This window comes from Sceloporus undulatus, chromosome 4, assembly GCF_019175285.1.
Source record: "Sceloporus undulatus isolate JIND9_A2432 ecotype Alabama chromosome 4, SceUnd_v1.1, whole genome shotgun sequence".
NCBI classification, from domain to species: Eukaryota; Metazoa; Chordata; class Lepidosauria; order Squamata; family Phrynosomatidae; genus Sceloporus; species Sceloporus undulatus.
This window is the reverse complement of record NC_056525.1, coordinates 245,762,630-245,784,892: the sequence shown is the minus strand read 5'-3', so window position 1 is coordinate 245,784,892 and position 22,263 is coordinate 245,762,630. Positions and strand designations below refer to the sequence as shown.

The 22,263-nt window shown below is 41.1% G+C and overlaps 1 protein-coding gene across 10 annotated transcripts in view; it reads left to right on the top strand.

The window, feature by feature from the left end:
* TSNARE1 (t-SNARE domain containing 1) overlaps window positions 1-22,263 on the top strand; it is a 485,050-nt gene that overhangs the window by 313,729 nt on the left and 149,058 nt on the right. For all 10 annotated transcript variants that reach the window (XM_042464556.1, XM_042464559.1, XM_042464550.1 and 7 more), the window contains one exon: window positions 5,372-5,454. In XM_042464556.1, coding sequence (XP_042320490.1) covers window positions 5,372-5,454 — 83 coding nt within the window. The remainder of the gene's footprint in view (window positions 1-5,371; window positions 5,455-22,263) is intronic.

Here is a 22,263-nt window from a genome sequence, read left to right as displayed (position 1 = left end):
ACAAAGTTCAGCAATGTCCAGTTCAGGTTAATGGCATCCAGAGTCATCAAACACAGTCCAAGTCAAACAAAGAGTTCAGGAACACAATAGGGAACCAGGTAAATCAGATAATTTCTGTCAACTCCTGGGAATTTATAGCTCAGCAGCTCAATACAGCTGCTGCTGAATTATAATTGCTGCTTCCTACAAATCCTCTGAGAAGGCCTGAAGTCCTCCTTTTGTTTCTTTCACTTGGCAAAGGTAGGTAGGGGTAAGTGGTCATCTATATCTGAATGGGCTGGATCTGCATTCTGTCTCTGAGTAACTCCAGTAACTCTGGAATCTTTTGCTATTCTGCTTCAACTGCAGGTCCCTACAGGCCCACCACTTCAGTCTCTGAGTCAGAGTCCAGGTCCATGTTCTGGAACAGGCCTGACACCCAATCCCCCATTTAAAGTAGGGGCTACCTAAGGATTGTGAATATGGGACAGTCGCAAGTGTATAACTCTGGGTTAGGCATCTGTAACTGCCCAAAAGGATTCTGGCCATGATCTTCAGGGATGGCATCTCTTCCATGAATCCCACTCCCTCAATGAATGCTCTCTCTGTGTCAAAATATATGCCACCTTTGGCTCTCAGCATTGTTTGGAGGTGAAGTTGAAGTCTTTGATGGATGTGAAGGAAGACTGCGTCAGAAGCAACTTGATTGTGTTATTGCTCGGCATCCCCCTTTTGCTGAGAATTGAGATTCTCAAATTTACTCAGGCTGCAGGGAGGCATATCAGATGTGAATGCCTGGAGCTGCATGACAACATACATCAGTTATTTCTGTGACCCTTGTCACTGTGTCCCTTGTGGCTAGATTTATTTTCTGAGGAATTACCCATGCAGTGCAAGAGCCCCCAATACTGACTTGTGCGGGTGGTGGAAGCTGTTCAAAAGAGGATTTTTAAAAATGTTTCTAAAACAGCATCATTCTTCATCTTCCCAACCCCCTTTGCCCAGTGAAGTCTGCCTTTATGCACAACGCATTTTTCAACTGGCAATGTTTGGCAGCATGTTTCCTTCTGACAAGTCCTTCTTTGATCAAAATAAGTCCGCTGATGCAAGTTATCTCTGGGGTTAATGTTTGAGAGGGACCAGGCTTTGCTTCATTTGATACTTCAGCTAAAAATGATGGCAAAAAAGAGGGTATGAAATGAAGTCAGAGCGGCATTATAGAATGCTGCTTACAGTTGGAAAGATTACACTAATCCCAGGAACATTTCATGAACAATGTCTGCTACAGCAATTCTTTAGCAGAATTTCACAAAATCAGTGCTAAAGGGAGGCAAATAGATTGCGATGCTTCAAGGATTTTGCAGCACAGAAAGTTGGGTCAGACCATGCTCCATCTAGGTCAGTACTAGCTACACAGATTGACATATGTATTCCAGAGTTTCAGCTAGAGGTCTTTCTTATTGGAGCTATGAAAGTTGGCCAGATTCTGCTTGGGACTTGCATCTTTGCAAATAGCCATTGTTGTTGTGTGCCTTCAAGTCATTTCTGACTTATCATGGGTTTTTCAAGGGGTGAGAATGTGACTTGACCAAAATAATCCAGTGTGTTTCCATGGATGTGTGGAGAATCAAACCCTGCTCTTCAGATCACAGTCTAACGCTCAAACCATTACACCATACTGTCTCTCACAAATAGCCATACTTATGTGCAAAACTGAATTGAGTACATTTGGAAAATAATATTCACCAAGGGGCTGCCATGACTCTACAGTGAATGATCACCCATTGCACAGTTGTGGAGCGACTGATGTGCCATGGTCCAATGTTCAACTGGCACCTATAAACTTTTGGGCAGTCCCAGATGTGCATCCAAATATCAGCTAGGAGGTGCTGGAACACAACAGGAGTGTCCGGTGGCCATCAGAAATGCCTGATGCACATTGGAGCACTCTTGCCACCATCTGGATGCTCATTTTCACAATTCATTGACAAGGTTTTGTTGCATTTCTGCAGTGTTGCTAGAGATTCATATCTTATAAAGTGCAGACTGTGAGTTGGCTGTTGAGTGTTACTTTTAGTAACTAATTCCCTGAATAAGAAAAATAAGGAGGCTGTTTTAAAGCAAAAATTTATTAATGGTGCAAGAACCAACAAAGTAAGGATATTCAGACTCCAGATGAACTGCCCCTTTCATGCTTATGTCCCATTCATCCATTCTCTTTGGTGTTTATCTTATGGAAACTTACCTTAACTTCCACCCAAAGTAAACATGACAGGGCATTCCTGCTAGTGATACTGGCATAGTTTTAGCAATAGCAAGTACATTTGCTTATCAGTGAACTAGGACTCCCTAACCGATTTACAATGTGTAAGCCAATTACTCCCAACAAGCTGGGTACTCATTTTACCAACCTACGAAAGAATGAAAGGCTAAGCAGACTTTGGAGCCCTCCTCTAGGATCGAACTTATAATGATGTGAATGCAGTACCAACTTAGTTGGGGCTAAAGAAGGGTGACCAAGATGGTAAAAAGAAACCAAAGACTGTCAAGAACAGTTATAAGAGTTTAATCTGGGGAAGAGAATATCTAGGGGGCATCTACACTGTAGAAATAATGCAGCTTGACACCACTGTAACTGTCATGGTTCCATCCTATAGAATCCAGGGATTCTTTGACAGAGAAGGCTAAAGACCTTGTAAAATTACAAATTTCAGGATTCCATAGGAAGGAGCTACAACACTGAACGTGGTTCCAAACTGCAGTCAGACTGTACCCTGAGAGGGGAGAGCTATCCGAAAAAATCAGAATCAGAAGGACTGTTATGTGGAAGAAGGAGCAAGCTTGTTTTCTGCTGCTCTACAGAGTAAGACCTGAATTAATGGGTTCCAGTTGTGAGAAAGGAGATTCTGACTAAACATTGGGATCAGCTTCTTATGCTAAGGGGTGTTCAACTGTGGAGTCAACGTCTTGGAAGCTGTTGGACTCTCCTTTATTGGAAGTGTTTAAAGAATTTAAAGAATTCTGTAATTGCCACGTTAAGGTGTTCACATGGATAAAACAGAGAAGTAGAAATATCTGGCTTTCAGAAGCTGGTGGGATTAAGAGGTCAAACAGCACTGTCAGTAAATAATAACAATAAAATAAAGGATAGCCATAAAGAAAGGTGGGGGGATAACCACTTCATCTACCTTTTTTTTCATGCAGGAGATGACATGGAAACCTGAAATGAATCACAACCATTCTGTACTTAGAGCCACCATATAAGCTAGTTACCACTGCACTCCTAAAACATCTGCCAGTGCTTGTTATTACTGGAATTTCATTTTTTTAAAAGGCTATTTATGTTCCTGTTTTTGAAAAGTTGTTTTTATTCCCCTAAAATAGTTATTTTACCTTCATTTTTTTAAAAAAATCTGAATGCTACAAGCCTGTAGTACAAAACATACCTAAGCAACCTAAGAAAAATAAAATAAAAATAAACACATGATGTTTTAAAACAATATTGACAGAATAACACACTCTGCTCCCTGCCCCGGTTGCATTGCTGCTGTTTGTTTGTTTCGTTATGTGCCTTCAAACTGACTCTGACTTATGGAGAATTTATTGGAGGGTTTTCTTAGCAAGCTTGATTTTGAGTGGGTTTGCCATTGCCTTAGAGGTTTTTAAACAGAGGCTGGATTGCCATCTGTCGGGGATGCTTTGATTTGGATTTCCGGCATGGCAAGAGGTTGGACTGGATGGCCCTGGTGGTCTCTTCCAACTCTATGATTCTTTCTCTCAGGCTGAGAGAGTGTGACTTGCCTAAGGTCTCCCAGTGTGTTTCTGTGGCTGAGTAGGCTTTGAACTCTGGTTTTCCAGCCTTCTAGTTCAATGCTCAAACCACTGTGCCTTGCAAACATCTGTTGTTGTAGTTTTTGTTGTGTGCTTCCAAGTCATTTTTGATTCATGGCGATCCAAAAGTAAATGACCATCGGATTTTCTTGGCAGGTTTGCCATTGTCATGCTCTGAGGCTGGGAGAGTGTGACTTGCCTGAGGTCACTCAGTGGGCTTTTATGCTCAAACAAGAATTTGAACCCTCGTCTCCAGAATCACACTGCTCTAAAAAATGCCACTTCAATGTCACATTGAAACATAATGCTTTTGTTTCATGCCAAAGATATAATGGAAATCACAGCTAGAAAAGTTGATTCATACTGCAAATCTCACTAAGTATATTGTTCTCTGTAATCTTGCCTGGAAAAATCTGGTAATCGTAAAAGAAATACAATTAAAAATACGACCATAATTTCCAAAGCAGCACATACTGAAACCTAACAGTGACTACACTCAAATCGATTCTCAGAATAACAGCACTAGGATCCTCTTAGCATTCAGAGAGCTGAAACATGATTTTAGGAACTCTGTTGGCATTAACTCTGCTTTGCAGGAAACCTAACATGTTGTTACTCATTGTTAACCACTACGAGTGTAAGAATATTTGGTATTTATGCCAGCAGAGTACAGCAAGCGAGTGTTTTGTACAGAAGAAAGAAAAAACATGCATTGTTTTGAGAAATCTATTCCAGGTTAATGCAAAGTGCTGAAATGCAGTTTCAGAAACCCCTGAAACTGGCTTCCTTGTTTGTAGATCTGCTGAAACAACCATAATAGAAAGACCATTTCAAGCCATTGAGATGCTGCCAGGGAAGGAGGCAGCAACCAGTTTTAGTTTTACATTTGAGAAAAGAGAACTGAGGTTGTGACTCAGTGAAGATCCCAGAAAGTGATTTCAGCTCTCTTCTCTTAGTTATTGAACTGTGGCTGGAATGGCCCAGGGTGCGCCTACACTGCTGAAATAATGCAGTCTAACATCACTTTAACTGCCCTGGCTCTGTCCTACAGAATCTTGAGATTGGTAGTTTTTTGAGCACCAACACTCTTTGGCAGAGAAGACTAAAGACCTTGTAAAACTACAAATCCCAGGATTCCATAGGATGGTGCTACAAATATTAAAGTGGTGTCAAACAGCATTATTTCTACAGTGTAGGTACATCCCCACTCTCTTCCCCACTCCATAAACCAGCTATGAGAGACTTCCCAGGCCTTGGTCAGAGGGAGAGTGGACATTGTGCAAGGAGGTCATCAATACAGTATCCTTGTACAATATCCACAAAATAAATGTGCATAACCCCAAGTTATACACACATAGGTTACCAACAGGATTCCTGCCATTTTATTTTATAAGCATGCTGTTCTTTTTATTTGTCTTCATAATTGCTTGTTGGTTCTATATCCTGTAAGCCACTTTGATTGCAAGTTGGACAATATATAAATTAAATTAAATTAATTAAATTGTGGGATTTGCTTGTCATGCTGCGCTATGTAATTACCTTCTATTGTCTTAATTTACAGATAGCATTGAAGCCAATATCGAGACCGCATCTTCGAACGTAGACTCTGCCAACGAGCAACTGGCAAAGGCCAGTCAACACCAAGTAAGCTAATAATACTTTTTTAACATTAAAAAAAATGCATCTTTCCACTCAGGAAAAACATATTATTTAAAATAACCGAGGCAACTAAAATCTGGCATGGTACCAATAATTTTTTGGCAGTTTTTGGAAATGATTTGAAGAGTATTCTTAAAATGAGAGCTGAACCTCTCTCCCCCCCCCCCCTTATGATTTAAATGGCTACAGTCTTGGCAGCTTGCATTAAATTCATCATTTTGAGATCTGCATATTAAACAGACTTTTCCCACTAGAAAAGGAAGCAATTAGCTACTGTTGTTCTTTGAAAGATGGCATTAAAACCCATCCTTTATGTCTGGATGGGTTTTTCTTTTCTTTTCTTCTTGCACATCCAACTAGGCAGTCGATTGAAAAGATCATGTCATCGGTAGATGCAACACTGTTGAGAAACAGGATTTAATTTAAACAGGATTGTTGTCTTTTAAAACAACAGATCTGGTTGCACTGAAACAAGAAGGAAGCGTGCAGTCTTCTAGACTTGCTTGAAAGAATCTGTAACACAAAATAAGCACTGTTTTATGGGAGTGGTGATCGGAACATTGTAGATACAAAATGATTGAGACATCTGAATATTCTTACTGAGATGCTTATGTCCACAGCCTACCATGATACAAAAGTTGTGGGAGGTGGGGCGTATAAATTGTATATCTTGCCTTTTATCCCAATATGAGACCAAGGGTGGATCACAGCAATCTAACCCAGTATGCTCCTTCCACATGTTTGTAGGAGTTCCTGAATCAAAGCCATATGCAGTAGCATGTCTGGTGTCAAGGACAGGCATCAATAGGCATCTGCTACAACTGGTATCTAGCAAGAGAATGATGAGGACTCTCTTCCTCTCATAACATTAGGAAAAATAAAAAGGCCATACTGGTGAATGAAGGGTCCAGATGTATTGAAGGAAATGCACTTACATCCCACATGCGGAAGACCAGAATCTGAAAAGAATGAGGCACCCGAACGAGTGGTTCATACATGCTGATATAGTTTCCAGGAGGTTTAAGGAGCCCTCATATGCTGTGCGCCTTCTGGGATAATTTTCACAAAGCTGTGCATTTCAGATGGATGCTTTGGTTGTCTATCAGGTCAGGTGTTGGACTGGCCAGCCATTGTTTTCTGCTGTGTGAGCAACTCATTCTGTCAGGAAGTCTATGTCTTCCTTGGTTCCAGTGAAAAAGGAGATATGCTGTCTATAACCTTCACTGTCTATTTATGGGCATGATTCCCACCCCTGTTTCTTTTGATTGAGGAATTGAAGGTCCTTGTCCTTTGTTAGCTAATCTGGATTCTGTCTGGGGTGCTGTTATCTCCTTCTGACCACCTGGGTCTGCAATTCATAATGTTGGCTAAAATCAAACAGTCAGACTTAGCATCAATGCTCCATTAAAGCATTCTTAAGTATTGGAATTTCCTGATATTTATATGGGATAATGAGCAGGCTCTTTTCATAATCTTTTAGGCTATTTATTAAACACATTCATAGATATATAAACATTTACATTTCCTTTAGGGAGAAAAGCAGACATGTCAATGTCAGAGCGCATTGCTTTTCTCATCTGTTGTATTGCATTGCATCATGCATTAATTACATTATAAGTATATGACAAGTAAGATGTTACACTCTCATAAGGACTCTACCTTTATCTTTCTTCATTTCTATAACCAGGTTTTCAATAGTTAACACACAGAAGCATTGGTATTGTTAGGGTTGGTGTCACCCATTGTGGTAACTCATGGTGTCACTCTCTCATTGACCTCCTTCCATATCACACCATGCAGAATCCTTAGTAATGTTTTGTGCACCAGTCCATTTTTGACTGAATGCAATGGTAATAGTTGTGACATAAACAAGTAGCAAAATTAAAACCATATCTTTAAATTACAATATAATATGCACAGAATAAATATATTTAAATATACATAGTTTTATGTGGTTAAAGTGAAAATTTGGTAAAAATTTGATGTTTTTAAAGATTTTTTATTAAATGATTTTTTAAAAATTGGTGCTTTTCCTTTCTCCTCCCACTGGCCCTCACCCTAGTTCCACCCTCTCTCCATCATTTTAAAGAGACAAGTGAATGCCACAGCCTGTTTCTGCCCAAAGGCAGATGTTTGAGGAGCAATGGTGCCACCCTGTCCTTAGGATGTCACCAGGTGCAGCCTGAACTCCCTGGATTCCCCTAGTGATGCCACCACGCAAAAGAACATTACCATTTCAGGCCATCTAGCTTATCCATTAAGAAAGCTTGATCTTCTGTTGAGGAAGTGTACATCTCTAAACAAGCATCTGTGAAGACACAGGCATCCAAAGTTTAATTTTCTTTACAATTACTAAACCCTAACAGCATGTGCTGTATCCATATGCTTCTTAACAGGCATCCAGTACATTTATAATGGGACATATATCTATTTTTTTCATATCATAGATATTTCTGAACTGAACATGCCCTCTTCCTTAATCTGTTCTTCATAGAATCATAGAGTTGGAAGAGACTTCAGACTTCAAGAGCCATAAATTATTCCTGACATGAAGGAAGACACAACGAAATAACCCCTGACAGATGGCCATTCAGCCTCTGTTTCCTAGGGCTTGTTTTCCAGTATCCTTGCCATCTTGGCCACCCCCTCTCTTAACCAGCATTATTCTTAAACTGTAATGCCCATAACAACACAGTACTGCTAGATGAGTATGGTACAATGATTCCTTCTCCTCCCAGGAGCCTATTCACCTGTCCTCTCCAAGTGAGTGAGTAGAAGATTAAGTTTGGCCTTCCTTGTGCCTTATCTTCTGTTCCTGTCTTGGCAATTGTATCATCTGACAACACAAATGTATGAGTGACAGTGCATTAAAAGGAATGGGGGGGGGGGGGGGGGAGAAGGCTGAAAAGTCTTCCCTTTAAGGAGGAAGGGCAGTGAAAGCATCTTATTTTCAGAATGTCTCAGAACCAGAGATTGGAAAAAATTACATTTTGGATTATATCTCCCCAAGTCCCCCAGCCAGCATGGGCTCCGAGCTTTACCCCAAACCAGGAAGCAGCAGTGGAGAGTAAGCTAAACCTAATTCACATGCAGTTGCAGTTGCATATATTTATCTTTATTAGTCATGAGCCAACACATCTTCCTGTATATTTGCCTATTGAAATTTTGATTGCAAGTACCAGGGAAGGAGCAATCTGTCCTGTAGTTTACACCACAAACTAGTTGATGGGGATCATGTTACAACAAAGCAGGCTAAAGTGACATTGTGGCAGAGTAGCTCAGCAGTTGTTTTTTTAAACAAAATTATGGTTTACGCCTCACTTTTGCTGTTAACTCACTGGACAGCTGGGGAACTCTCGCTTTCCATCTGTTAGTTGCAGACTTCCACCTAAAGTACAGAGGTGACTACATTAACCTCTTTTTCAGGGCTACTGTGTAAGGACTACAACAACTTGGTGGACATTGGTGGTCAGAATCATATTAGTGTCTTGCACGTACACACACACACACACACACAATTCCACATGAAAGCAGTTGGACATTTTTGTCCGATGGGGAATGTCCTCATTGAGGTCAAGGTTTCAGAAGTGGAATTGTACCAGATGGATTGCACTGGGTTGTGCATTTAGTGACACATTGTTATTTAACACAAGGGTTACGCAGCATAATCTCATTCAGCGATTTCAACAATGTAACTCCAATGTAGAATCTCAGTTGATGTGTACAAGAAGCCCTATAGATATGTTTTTTAGAATGCTGTAAATGCTAAGAAAATAGTAATAATTCATAGCATTACATATTCTGAGGCCTTGACAAGCAGGGATAGCCCTGATTATGGGAGAAAGGGAGATTGTAATCTACGTTAATGAAGTACAAGCTGCACAGGTCTTCCTGTGCATTGTTAACAACAAAGAAGGCACACCACAATATTGTTTGTGTGAGCAGCATGTGATGGCAATAAACCATACTGCTTTAATTTCCATTTAGGAATGGCTAGGAGCAGGTGGCCCCAATAAAATGTGCATTCTTGTTTTATTTTGTTTTGTTCTCGGACGGCTGAGTACTAAAGCCTGCTTGTGATTACAGGTACATGGAGAACTGTCGGTTAGCAAGGCAGCGTCTGTGCACCTGCGGTTTTTATTTTTTCCATAATGCAAACCTTTTTCGAAACAGCTGCTTCCCCCAGAATGAGAAGCACGAGCCCAGTCTGCAGCGGTTCAGTTGATAAATGAAGCAAATGAATGGGAGAGTGATTTATCATCTGCAAGGTCTAAGCTGTCTTGATCATTCTAACTCCTCTCCCCCCCTCTCTCTCTCTGTGTGTGTGTGTGTGTGTGTGTTATTTTATTGTTAGCTTCAAAAACTGCCCTTTACTCCCCTGATAATGGGTCTGTAATCAAAAATTTATGGGTCAGGGGCTGTTTGAGGCTTTCAGATGTCAAACGCATGGTTGCTTCTAAGCATGAAGGTTCGTTCAGTCTTGCAAGGAATACCCCACCACATCTGGCCATCTGTGATTTTTTGTTTCAATTACCATGGGCAGAGGTTTCTTCATCACTTGGTTTTTCAAAGTATTCTGTTTGCAATAACAAGTGTCAAGAAAATAAAGTGTGGCTCTTAAGGTTGAGGGAAAGAAAACCTGACCTTCTAGGAAGAGATGCCCTTGATTCACTTGGAAGAACCTAAGAGCCAAGAATTGTTTCCTATAACTCCCTGACCTTGTGGTGGGGTTTGCATGATGGAAAAATAGTAGAGTGAAACCATTCTTTATAAAAAGAATCCATTTTTATTTGGAGTGATGAGACTTGCACTCAGTTATATAAAAGTCTTAATCTATCTGTCATTCATTATTCGGTGGTGGTGTCCTGTGCCAAGTCAGTTCTGAATTGCGCCAATACTATCTTATGGTTTTCTTGGCAAGATTTATTCAGAGGAAGTTTGCCATTGCCTCACTCTCAGATTGAGATTATGTGACCTTGCTCAAGGTCAGCCAGTGGGTTTCCATGCCTGAACTAGGATTTCAACCTTGGTTCCCCGGAGCCCTAGTGTGGCACTCAGACAACAGTACTACACTGGCTCCTAGGATTCCTTATTGCCTTCATGTTGACACCCAAATTTTATGGCAAGATTTGTTCAGAGGAGGCTTGCCATTGCCTTCCACATTGGCTGAGAGAGGCTGGCATCCTGTTAGGGACATATGCATGTGCACATTTTCCCTTACATATGTGGGCCCTTGGTATCTACTGGGGTTTGGTTCAAGGATCCACCATAAATATAAAAATCTATGGATGCACAAGTCCTATTAGATATAAAGGCATAGTAAAATGGTATCCCTTATACAATATGGCAAAATCAAGATTTAGTACCTGGATTATATTTTTTGCTGGGGAATATTTTCAAACCATGGATGGTTGAATCCATGGATGCAGACTCCATGGATATAGAGAACTGACTGTATGTCCTTTTTGGGGTGCTCAGGTGCTGCTGGGAGAAACCCTGGTAGCAACAGGAGCCCTGGTGATGCACTGGTTAAATGTCTGTACTGCAGCCACAAGGTTATGAGTTCAATCCCAGGGGCTCCAAGGTCCACTCAGCTTTGTATCCTTCCATGGGCTGCTGAAATGAGTACCCAGCTTGTTGGGAGCAATTATCTTCCACATTGTAAACTGCTTAGTTCACTGATAAGCGGTATAGAAATGTACTTGCTATTGTTATATAGTATCCCTCTTGCCACCGAAAAGCTACTGAAACCTCTGTCACAGCCATTCACTGCTTTGCAAGGAGTGTGCAGGATTGCAGAAATGTTTCCCTGTAGCCAGATGAAGAATTATGGCATCAGGGCTGAGGTCTTCAGGGCCCTCAAGATATCTCAGCAATGTAATATTTTTATGTCTTTGGTTATGGGGCTGTAGCCTGACACTTCTATAAATCATGCCTGGTCCCCACAGATGTAGCAATATTTGTGCATAGGAAGAGGCTTCAGAGGCTATGTGTTAAGTCAGGTGTGGTGTATGGCTCAGTCTAGCATAAGTCCACTTGTAGTACTACTGTGCTGCACTGAGCCATACAGGATCCAGGCATAAAACTATTACAGCAGTGCTGAGATACCTTGAGGACCTTGCAGAGCTCAATGCTGTTGTGTCTTGTTCAAGCACCTAGTGGGTTTAAATAGTTGAGCAGGGACTTGGCGCCTGGTCTCCCAGAGTCCTAATCCCACACTCAGTCCACTACGCCATGCTGATTCTTCTTGGTATCCATTATATAAAATAATATTACATCAATTTTTTTGCATCCCTTATGGTAGCTCCTTTTATGAAAATATTTTCCAGCTCTTTGGCTCCAATATACATTTGGTGTCTTTTTTGATGGAGAGGGGATAAATAATACCTCCCATCACCAAAAATAATACTAAAAAGATTTGATCTGTAAGTTTTGTGGCACAGAGGCTTTTCCCCCATCATTTATTAAGTGTCCACTGCATAAAGGCTCAAGGCACTACTTTGTTGGCAGAACCTGTTTTTTGTTAAACACACACACACACACATGTTGCTAAATTTGCTCTGGCAGCTAAAAAAATTAAAAATCAAGAACCAGAAAATTACCAGGGTAAATAAAATAGTCTTGCTTTTCACACTTTTGTACCTATGTTTTAGGGGGGGGGGGGGGGAAGCATTTTCCTTCTGCACCAGTTTTGCATTTATATTTTAACATATTCTGTATTTTACTTTTCTGTATCTAACTGTTTTGGCCCATGGCTATAGTTGTATCACACCTTCCCTCCAACAAGCTCCTGGCATCAGACTTAACAGTCATCATCCCTACCAAAAGCATTTGGTGGCTTCCATAACAGTGGGCCACTGCATTTGCTTTGGCTTTTATTCCAGATTTTAATAGCCACTGTTCTGAAGCTATTTTGGGGAGAGGGCTCAGTATCTTGGATTATTAAGAGGAACTTATAAATTGGAAGACCACACCTGGTGAATCAAGGATCCAACTTTATTTAGAGAAGAAAATGCAGTGAAGCAAGGTGGCAGAAAGAAAATCAACTCATTTGAAATCTGGAGCTAGAAGTACCATGTACTGCAAAAAAGACAGATCAGTGGGCCTTAGAACAAATCAAGGCTGAACTCTCTCTAGAAGACAAAATGACTATACTAAGATCTTGAGAAGAGAGCATTCATTTGAAAATACAATTTTTGGTAAGGTGGAAGGCAGTAGGAAAAGGGGAAGAGTGCATTATGGGTGGATAGACTCAACAAGGAATCCACATCATTGAGTTTGCAGGACTGGAGCAGAGCTGTTTGATAACTTGGAGGTCTGTCATTCATAGGGTGACCATAAATTGAAAGTCAACTTGATGACAATTAACCACAAGAACAATCTTTCTACCAATATGGGAACCAAGGTAACTTAAAACGTAGAATTAAAATAAGGTTGGAGACAGCTGGGTGTAAATGTCTCCCAAACATAATCAGAATCATCTTGCCCATTCACTCACTACAGAAGGCATTGGGAGTAGCAAGGGTCCATCCCATTTTGCTCATGCTGCACCTGGCATATACATTCTGCCGTGTAACATGCCACTGTCATGCAGGGTCTCTTTCAAATGGATTCTGATGGACAGCTCTAATGCAACTGCTGGACCAAGCCACTTAAAGGGAGCTCATTTCTTTTATAATTGATAGCAAAACTGGAGCAAGTAAAACTAAGCAGCAGAAGCAATACCAAAGAATCCTGTGTAACCCAGAAGAGAGAAATGGCCCAAGGTTGCCAAATGCTGAGTGTCACAGCTGTGAAGCCCAGAGCTGTCCCACTTTGGGCTGTTGCCTTGTCAGATCTTATCAACTAAAAATCCATTTGGGTACAGCTAGCTAGGCAGCCTCAGGTGGGAAAATCCAAGGGTTCTTGGATACTAGATGTTTTCTGTGGGTGTCTCTGTTCCCACCCACCCCCTTCCCAGTTGGATATCTGTAGTCAATAGGAATCCCACGGAGTTTCTTGGTTTCTATGAAAAATCTATCTTAAATTAGTTAAGTGGTATTTTAAGAATTCAGTTCTTTTTGATTTGACACAGTCTCTGACCTCTGAAACTAAGAAATAATATTGTTCAGGTAACTACAAGCATTAATTGCTCAGAATCCTACAGAAACCAGACACCTGTTGGTGTCTTACACATACATAAAGTCCCCTTTCAAAGTAGTGGACTTTTTCGTCCAATAGCAAACAGTAATATTAGGTTCAAGCCTGTGGAAACTGTGTGATATGTGGGGTGTAATTAGAAATGATTGTACACTGCACATGGAAGCAAATGACCTCTGTACATGTATGCATATAAAATTCAATGCATTGCAAATTCAGCATATAGATGTACATCAACATTATGAATCTGCATGTGATTGCCTATGTCACGGTTCACTAATGGGATGTTGTTGCAAAACTCACTGTGTAACTCTATGGACTTATCACACAGGGGAAATTGTGGGTTTAGACAGTGATTATCCTGTGAAAATCATGCAATTGTGATTAACGTTTTCACACACAATGCAATTAAAGAGCTCTTATCCCAGGAATAAAAAGGCAATAAACAGCCACAAATCATTCACGGGATTGTTGGTGTTTATTGCCTGTTGATTCCCAGGATAATGGCACTTCAATTGCAACATCATGTGAAAATGTTAATTGCGATTGTGCAATTTTCATGGGATAATAATTGTTTAAACCCCAATTTTCCCCATGTGATAAAGAACTATGAGTATGAAGTTACACTTTGACTCCTTGATCTCAGATCTTTGCCAAAATGTGTGGGATCTTGGTGTAACTCCTCTTTTGTGACCTTCAGTTTAAGCCAGTATAATGTTGTTGTTGTTGTTGTTGTTGTTGTTGTTCTACTACATCAGCTACTTAGTTAAGTATACTTAACAAAGAAACAAATCCATGTGTTGACCATGCAGCAAAATACAACAAAATCCCAATTCCACAAAAGAGTGATATTAGCCAACCAAAATGCACAACATGCATCATGCAAGCTTCAAAGTTCCACTGGCTTCTTCATCATTCAAAAGATGTCAAAAATTCATACAAGAGAAGAAAAGTAAAGTGACAGTGTTGGAGTCACAGACATACATTTTGTGTCAGATGATGTTTCTGTTGTAGTTCAGTTGGTTTGGAGGGATTTCAGTGCAGGCAGAGGCCACTTCCTTTTTTGATCATGTACAAACTGAGACAAAGGACGGTAAATTTTAAAATGCAGCAGCATTGGGATCCAGGTTGTCTCTGTCCTTTGTGAAGCCACACACATTTTTTGTTACACAGAGGTATTTCTCAAGACATTTTTGTGTACTGCTACATATGGAAAAACGTTTAGGTGCTATACAGGTAACACTTGTCAATTATAATCTAAATGAAAAAGCTTTTACCTTTGTTGGAGGTAGATTTAAGTTTAGAGTTAAATGCCAGTCCACTCTTGGCCTAATTCCCTAAAACCCAATGGAAAGATCATTCACTCATACTCCAATTACAATCAAAATGAAACTCCTTCTCCCCAAGCAGCTGATGTTTGGTAAGGTGAGTTGAAAGGAAGGAGTTACAATCATGTCAATAGTGTCACAGTCATGATTCACGGTGGGTCTATACCAGCCAGAATACATCAGGCTGCTCTCAAAGTGTTCCAATCTTGGACCTGCCCTGGAATCCCACCTTTATCTCTGCACTTCGCAGCAACACTGGGCAGTTGTCCATACATGCATCCCACTGTGTCACCCAGCATGAGTCACATCACTGGTTGCCTCGTTGTGACCTTTAGGTGAGTGACTTGTAACAGTGATGCTAAGCAGCAAAACAGGACTCGTGTAAATAGCCACCCAGCATTGCAATTTTCCTGGAATATCCAGCGCAACAAGTAAGTCTTTTTTGATGCAAAACTATCTTCCTGTCATGAAGACAGTCTGCAGACAAATTAGGGCTTTGGTCCTGTGTTGTAAAGACAGGGTGCCATGAAGGTGAGGGGAAACGGGTTCATTTGACTTGTGCAGACATGCCCTCAGTAACAATTGTGAATACAGAACAGTTATAGATGGGTAAATCTAGGTAACTATTCTACATTCACAAGTGCTACTTAGTCATGATTGTGACACTGTTGCCATGATCATATCTCCCCCCATAATTTGCAAGGCATCTGCTGCATGGGTGGATGGAGGGCCATTTGGACAGTGATTGGAGCATGGGTGAATGATGTTTCCATCAGGTTTAGCAGTGGTTGGGCCAGGAGAGGTTACTTAGTTAAAACAGGGGAGGTTATTTAATTAAGTATACTAAGTACAGCTGGCCTGCCACACTTGTAGGTTTGACTTTTGCAGATTTGATTATTCATGGATTTGATTAATATGTTCTCTCTAGGAATCTGTAGGCCCTCCAGCATGACTGTGGCAGATGTTGATGTTAGAGGACCTTGGGATTGCTAGAGGAAACACTTCTCTAGGCATGTGTATGTCCTCCAGCAGGATTCTGTGGTCAACTTCTGGCAGATGTTGACCACAGAGTTGCACTGATGGACCTAGAGATTCTTAGAGAGGTGCTCTCTCAGGTAAAATAGTGTTGTTGTTTTTTAATTTATTCTTTTTCCACTTTTCATGGGTGTCCTGCACCCCTAACCCCAACAAATATTGAGGCCCCACTGTACACTTAAGCTGCATATGCACTGCAGAAATAATGCAGTTTGACATTGCTTTAACTGCCATGGTTCAAAGCAATGGAATTCTGAGATTTGTAGCTATGTGAAAAATTCAGTTTTCTCTGTCAGAGAGCTGTGGTTCCATAACAAACTGCAAATCCCACAATTCCATAGCACTGAGCCATGGTGATTAAAGTGGTGTCAAAATGCATTTATTGCTGCACTGCAGATGCAGCCTGAGATACTATATCAGCTACTTAGCTTCTTAACTAAGTAGCTGATGCAGAATGCTAGCTTTTATTATTATTCACTACTTAGAAGGGCAACACAGCTGATCCTCTCCACCTCCCATGTTCTCTATTGGTTTCTTTTTCCCCCTGCCATCACAGCAGTTCTATGTCGGCATTCCCTCTTGCAAATAATCCAAGTTGCTAGGTTGTTATTTCTAGACATCCTCTTTCGCTTTCTTTCCCTGCAACCCAGGAATGAGAGCTCTGATGAGGTGCACAAAAGTTCTTGCAAATTTAGAAATTCTGTCCCTTTTAATACATTGGGGGAGGGATTATTTCAATAATAATGTCAAATCTGACCCTGCTGTTGGTTTGGCTGTGGGCCCATTCCAGAGTTCTGTTTGACAACAGGCATTAACCTCCCTTGAACCATATTTCAGATAACGATGACTTCAGCATAGATGGGGAGGCTAAGATAGCTTTCAGCATAACTACACTTAATTGTTGCTTAGAGAAGGATGGTTTCTTACATAATCTGTCTGTCTGCAGTTTCACAGAGGCTATAAACCTCCAGGGAGAGAGCCACAGACTTCCCCCTGGGTTGTATGCCTTTCAACTCTTCATAGGATGATGAACGAGATCCTACCTCAGAGCTGAGCCCCATAAATTTTCACATTTGCAGTTACACATTAATCCTTCTATGCAACATTGTGTTGCACCATCATGTTCACGTTCAACAGAACAATACACGAATTAACATGGAGATCACTCCTCCCTACCCAGGTCACACAGTGTGTGTGTGTGTGTGTGTGTGTGTATCCAACTCTCTTTCATGCCAGCATTCTCTGAAGATGCCAGCCACAGATGCTGGTGAAACATCAGAAATAACCTCTTCTAGAACATGGCCACATAGCCTGAAAACCCCACAAAAAAACTATAATTCTAGCTTGCTGCTCCTATGTCTATGAACAGCAAGTGTCCAAAGGGACAGATTCATGTAGAGGAAGCAGTTGCAAGGAGGCCCACCCAGGTAATCTCAAAATCAAGAATCATAGAGTGAGAAGAGACCACAAGGACCATCCAGTCCTACCCCCCCCCATGCAGGAAATCACAATCAAACCATCCCCGACAGATGGCTATCCAGCTTCTGTTTAAAGACCTCCAAGGAAGGAGGCTCCACTACACTCTGAGAAAATATGTTTCAGTGTCAAACAGTTCTTGCTGTCAGGAAGTTCCTCCTAACATTAAGGTGAAATCTCTTTTCCTGTAGGTTGCATCCACTGTTTTGTATTCTAGTCTCTGGAGCAGCAGAAAACAAGCTTGCTCCCTAGTAGTACACATATCCAACCCCCCAAAAGGATGAGCCAAGCAGTCATTAAAACTCTAGGAAGTCCAGGAGTCAAGAATTCCAGGAAACATTGGAACACTAAGAGCATGGCCACTCATAGAGGTTGAAGGGTTCACTCTATGAACAATAGGGACTCCCAACAGCTGCTGGGAGATTTATAGGTGGCTGCCTGTGGATGCCAGGTGCTTGGTCAGTCAGTGTCTTCTATTTCACAAATGATCCCTACAACATTTGTCCCTGTTTCTTCACCAAACCTCAAAGGGGAAGAGGAGTCACTTCAGTGTTTGTCAAGTACTGCTGAGGAGTGATCCTCCTCAGATTTGGGAAGGAAGTCATCAAAAACGCCTTGCAATCCTACTTCTCTTTATTGGATTTCTCATATTCCAGGGGTTAATTCTGACACTTATGTTTCCATATGTACTGTTTTGGTCACTGAAAAGGTTGATACTCCCTTCCTCCTTCCACAAACCCCAAAATCCACCAAGACTCACTGTGTCACTATGATACTTCTATTCCATCACTGATGGAGATGGAACGGATAAAGAGAATTATCTAGCTCTGTTCACATAGCCAGATGCAGACAGCTGACATCATCAACTGAGAGTTTCAAAGGAAATACATGGATCTCAGTGAAATCTGTCTTCCGTCTATATCTAGCTACAGAAAAAGTAGTCTTTTTTAGGTTGTTAGAGACAGATGTATCCAGTAACTCTGTACATAATGATCCCTGGACCAATTGCCCCTCCAACAAATGGCCACTACTAAATGTCCACAGACGCACCCAGGTTGCAGGAAAGTATGTAACATGCCAAGCTATCCCATCATACTTTGGATAAAAATGGATAGCTCAGGGCAATATTGCTGGAAATGTCTCCTCCAACTATTGTGGGCATTGCAGCTAACCACAGAGAAAACAAAATGCTGAGGGGCTTGTAGATGATAGGATAATCAAAGAATCTAGCAGTTTTTTGACAGCTCATGTTTTGGTTCCATAATGCCTTTGTATACTTATAGAAATATGGGGTGGCCAGGGCAGGAACAGGATAGGAAAAGTACAAATTTGAAGGCAGGAAAGTAGAGTAGATTGATCGTTTAGTCCAAAATTGTTCCCAAAACATATTCTCCAGCAGTACAGATTTATCTAATTTAATATGTGTGTATATATGCATATGTGCATGTGTAGGTGTCTTGGCTGCAGTGTGGCAGGCCAATCTATGCATGCAAAACAGCCTTGTTTTTCCAGAGCCAGTTGGGCCAATCCATCCTGGAAATCACAAAATCTGTGATCACTGCAAGTTATCTAATAGAAAGGATAGATTCCTGTTGGTGACTCATGGATACATTTGTTCCCCTACTATTTTTGTCTAATACAGTTGGGCCATATGCAACTAAGGTTTGTGGAAGCAGAGTTGCAGATTACCCATGAATGGGTATTGCACATAGATGTTTGTTGCATATGGATGAGTGCAATCTGTTGCACATTTGGGCTAAACTTGTCCATGGCTGTGCATTCCACATGCATAACTCTGATACAGTTCTCCAGTCACTGACTCCAGTTTATGGTAAACATCTCCTAAGGACATAGGTGGGATTCGAAATTATGGCTGTGTATGGCACCAAAAGTATTGCAGTCAGTGACACCACCACACATATGCTCCACAGATATCATGACTGAGCACCTGGAGTTCTTGGAACTGGTCCCCTAGTCTTTGGTACATTACTGGGTATATTCCTTTTTGCCCACTTTTTCATAAGCATAGAACTTTAGTTGTGAACCAAGAAAATCTCCAGCATCAGCAGGAATGAAAAACTGCTGATTCTTTTAATTCTCGAGCACATCAGATTAAATTATCAGAATCTGGATTTCATTAGAAAGTCTGCAAAGGCTCTTAACAAGTCGGAGCTCCCCGCGAGGCGAGGGTCTTTGCAAATGTGGATTTGTTGATTCTGTTTGTATGGATTCTCGCTTCCGTGACATTATGTCTCTTTCTCTGAAGTAGCTGAGAGAAACCCAAGTTTAATAACAATTGTATATATTTGCACTTGGTAAAGGGAAGGTGTTTGTGTATTTAAAAATGAAAATGACTTCTCCATTTTTGTATACCCTTCTCCCCCATTCCTCTAAGTGAAAATTCATCCCCCTCACTCCATCCTTCCGCTTCCAAAATTCTGGCCCTATATAACCTCTTATTATGTGTTTAAAATTAATGCAAAGCAGGAGAAAAAAATAACCTTGGGCAAAGATTTAAATCAATCTGTTCTGCACTGAATAAATACAAGAGAGATGGATATCTCAGAGGCATTATGGAGGAAAGAGGGACAAAAAAAGAAGAAGAAATCTCTGGCGTCTTTATGCAATGTGGAAAGGGGGAAAGTGAAGGCACTTAGATCCAGTGACCTGTTGAATTTGAGGTCACATTTTTGATTTGTAACCATAAGGTGGCAACACAGAGCTTTAACTGTCTTGAACCGTCAGCATAAATGGCTGTAGCAAAAATCAACCTATAGCCTATCAAGAATGTTATTATTTATCAGCCTCGAGCAAAGCTTGGGAAATTAATTTAATGACTGAAACTCCCAGGATCCCCAGTGTCTTGCTGGATAGGGGCTTCTGGGAGTTGTAGTTGAAAAATAACTTTTCCAAGCTCAGGCACAGAGCAGCCTCAAAATGCATCCTATTGCTCTGGTGAACTTTTAGCAGCATGAGAGCCATTGAGCACTATCCCTGCAGTAGCCATGTTGGCCAAACAGTAAAGTACAATAACAACCAAAATTCACAAAATAGTGCTACCTTTATCGGGCCAACCAAAATGCACAAAATATATGCATTCTGTGCATTTTTGTTGACCAAAGAAGGATATCACTGTTTTGTGAATTTTGGATGTTGCCATACTTTGGGCACTGATGTTATTATCTGTTAGTACAGCGGTTCTCAACCTTGAAAGAGGAATTCAAACAAATAGCGAGCCTGTGTAGGGGTAAAGTCAGAAAAGCCAAAGCACAGAATGAACTCAGGCTTGCTAGAGAGGTTAAGAACAACAAAAAGGGCTTTGTTTATATATGTCCACAGCAAAAGGAAGAAGAAGGAAACGGTAGGGCCACTGCGTGGAGAAGATGGCAAAATGCTAACAGAAGACAGAGAAAAGGCAGAATTACTCAACACCTTCTTTGCCTCAGTCTTCTCAGAAAAGACAAAGAGAACTCAACCTGAGGATAATGGAGCAGAGGACAGAAAAGAGGAATTTCAGCACAGAATAAGCAAAGAGATAGTACAGGAATACCTGTTTAACCTAAACGAATATAAGTCTCCAGGACCAGATGAATGACATCCAAGGGTATTAAAAGAACTGGCAAATGTAATATCGGAACCATTGGCAATAATCTTTGAGAAGTCCTGGAGAACAGGAGAAATCACAGCAAACTGGAGGAGGGCAAACGTTGTCCCCAACTTCAAAAAAGGGGAAAAAAGAGGATCCCAACAATTATCGTCCAGTTAGTCTGACATCGATACCAGGAAAGATTCTGGAGCAGATCATTAAACAGGGAGTCTGTGAACATCTAGAAGGCAATGCCATAATCACAAAAAGTCAACATGAGTTTCAGAGAAACAAGTCATGCCAGACAAACCTAATCTCTTTCTTTGATAAAATTACCAGCTTGGTAGATGAAGGGAATGCTGTGAATACAGTATATCTTGATTTCAGTAAGGCCTTTGACAAGGTTTCCCATGACATTCTTGCAAACAAGCTTGTAAAATGTGGGAAAGACAAGGCAACTGTTAAATGGATCTGTAATTGGTTGACTGGCTGAAGCCAAAGGGTGCTCAACAATGGCTCCTTTTCATCCTGGAGAGAAGTGACCAGTGGGGTCCCACAGGGCTCTGTCCTGGGACCAGTGCTATTCAACATCTTTATCAATGATTTGGAGGACAAAATTGGGGGCATACTTATCAAATTAGGGGGAATAGCTAATACTCCAGAGGACAGGATCAAGATTCAAAATGACCTGAATAGACTAGAAAACTGGGCCATAGCTAACAAAATGAAATTCAAGATGGAGAAATGTAAGGTACTGCACTTAGGGAGGAAAAACGAAAAGCACAGCTATAGGATGGAGGACACCTGGCTGAATGAAACTACGTGTGAAAGGGATCTAGGAGTCCAAGTAGACCACAAGTTGAACATGAGTGAACAATGCGATGCGGCAGCTAACAAGGCCAATGCGATTTTAGGCTGCATCAATAGAAGTATAGTGTCTAGATCAAGGGAAGTCATAGTGCCACTGTATTCTGCTCTGGTCAGGCCCCACCTGGACTATTGTGTCCAGTTCTGGGCACCACAATTCAAAAAGGACATTGAGAAACTGGAGCGTGTCCCAAAGGAGAGTAACTAAAATGGTGAAGGGTCTGGAAACCATGCCCTATGAGGAACGACATAGGGAGCTGGGGATATTTAGCCTGGAAAAGAGAAGGTTAAGAGGTGATATGATAGCCCTGTTTAAATATTTGAAGGGATGTCATATTGAGGAAGGAGCAAGCTTGTTTTCTG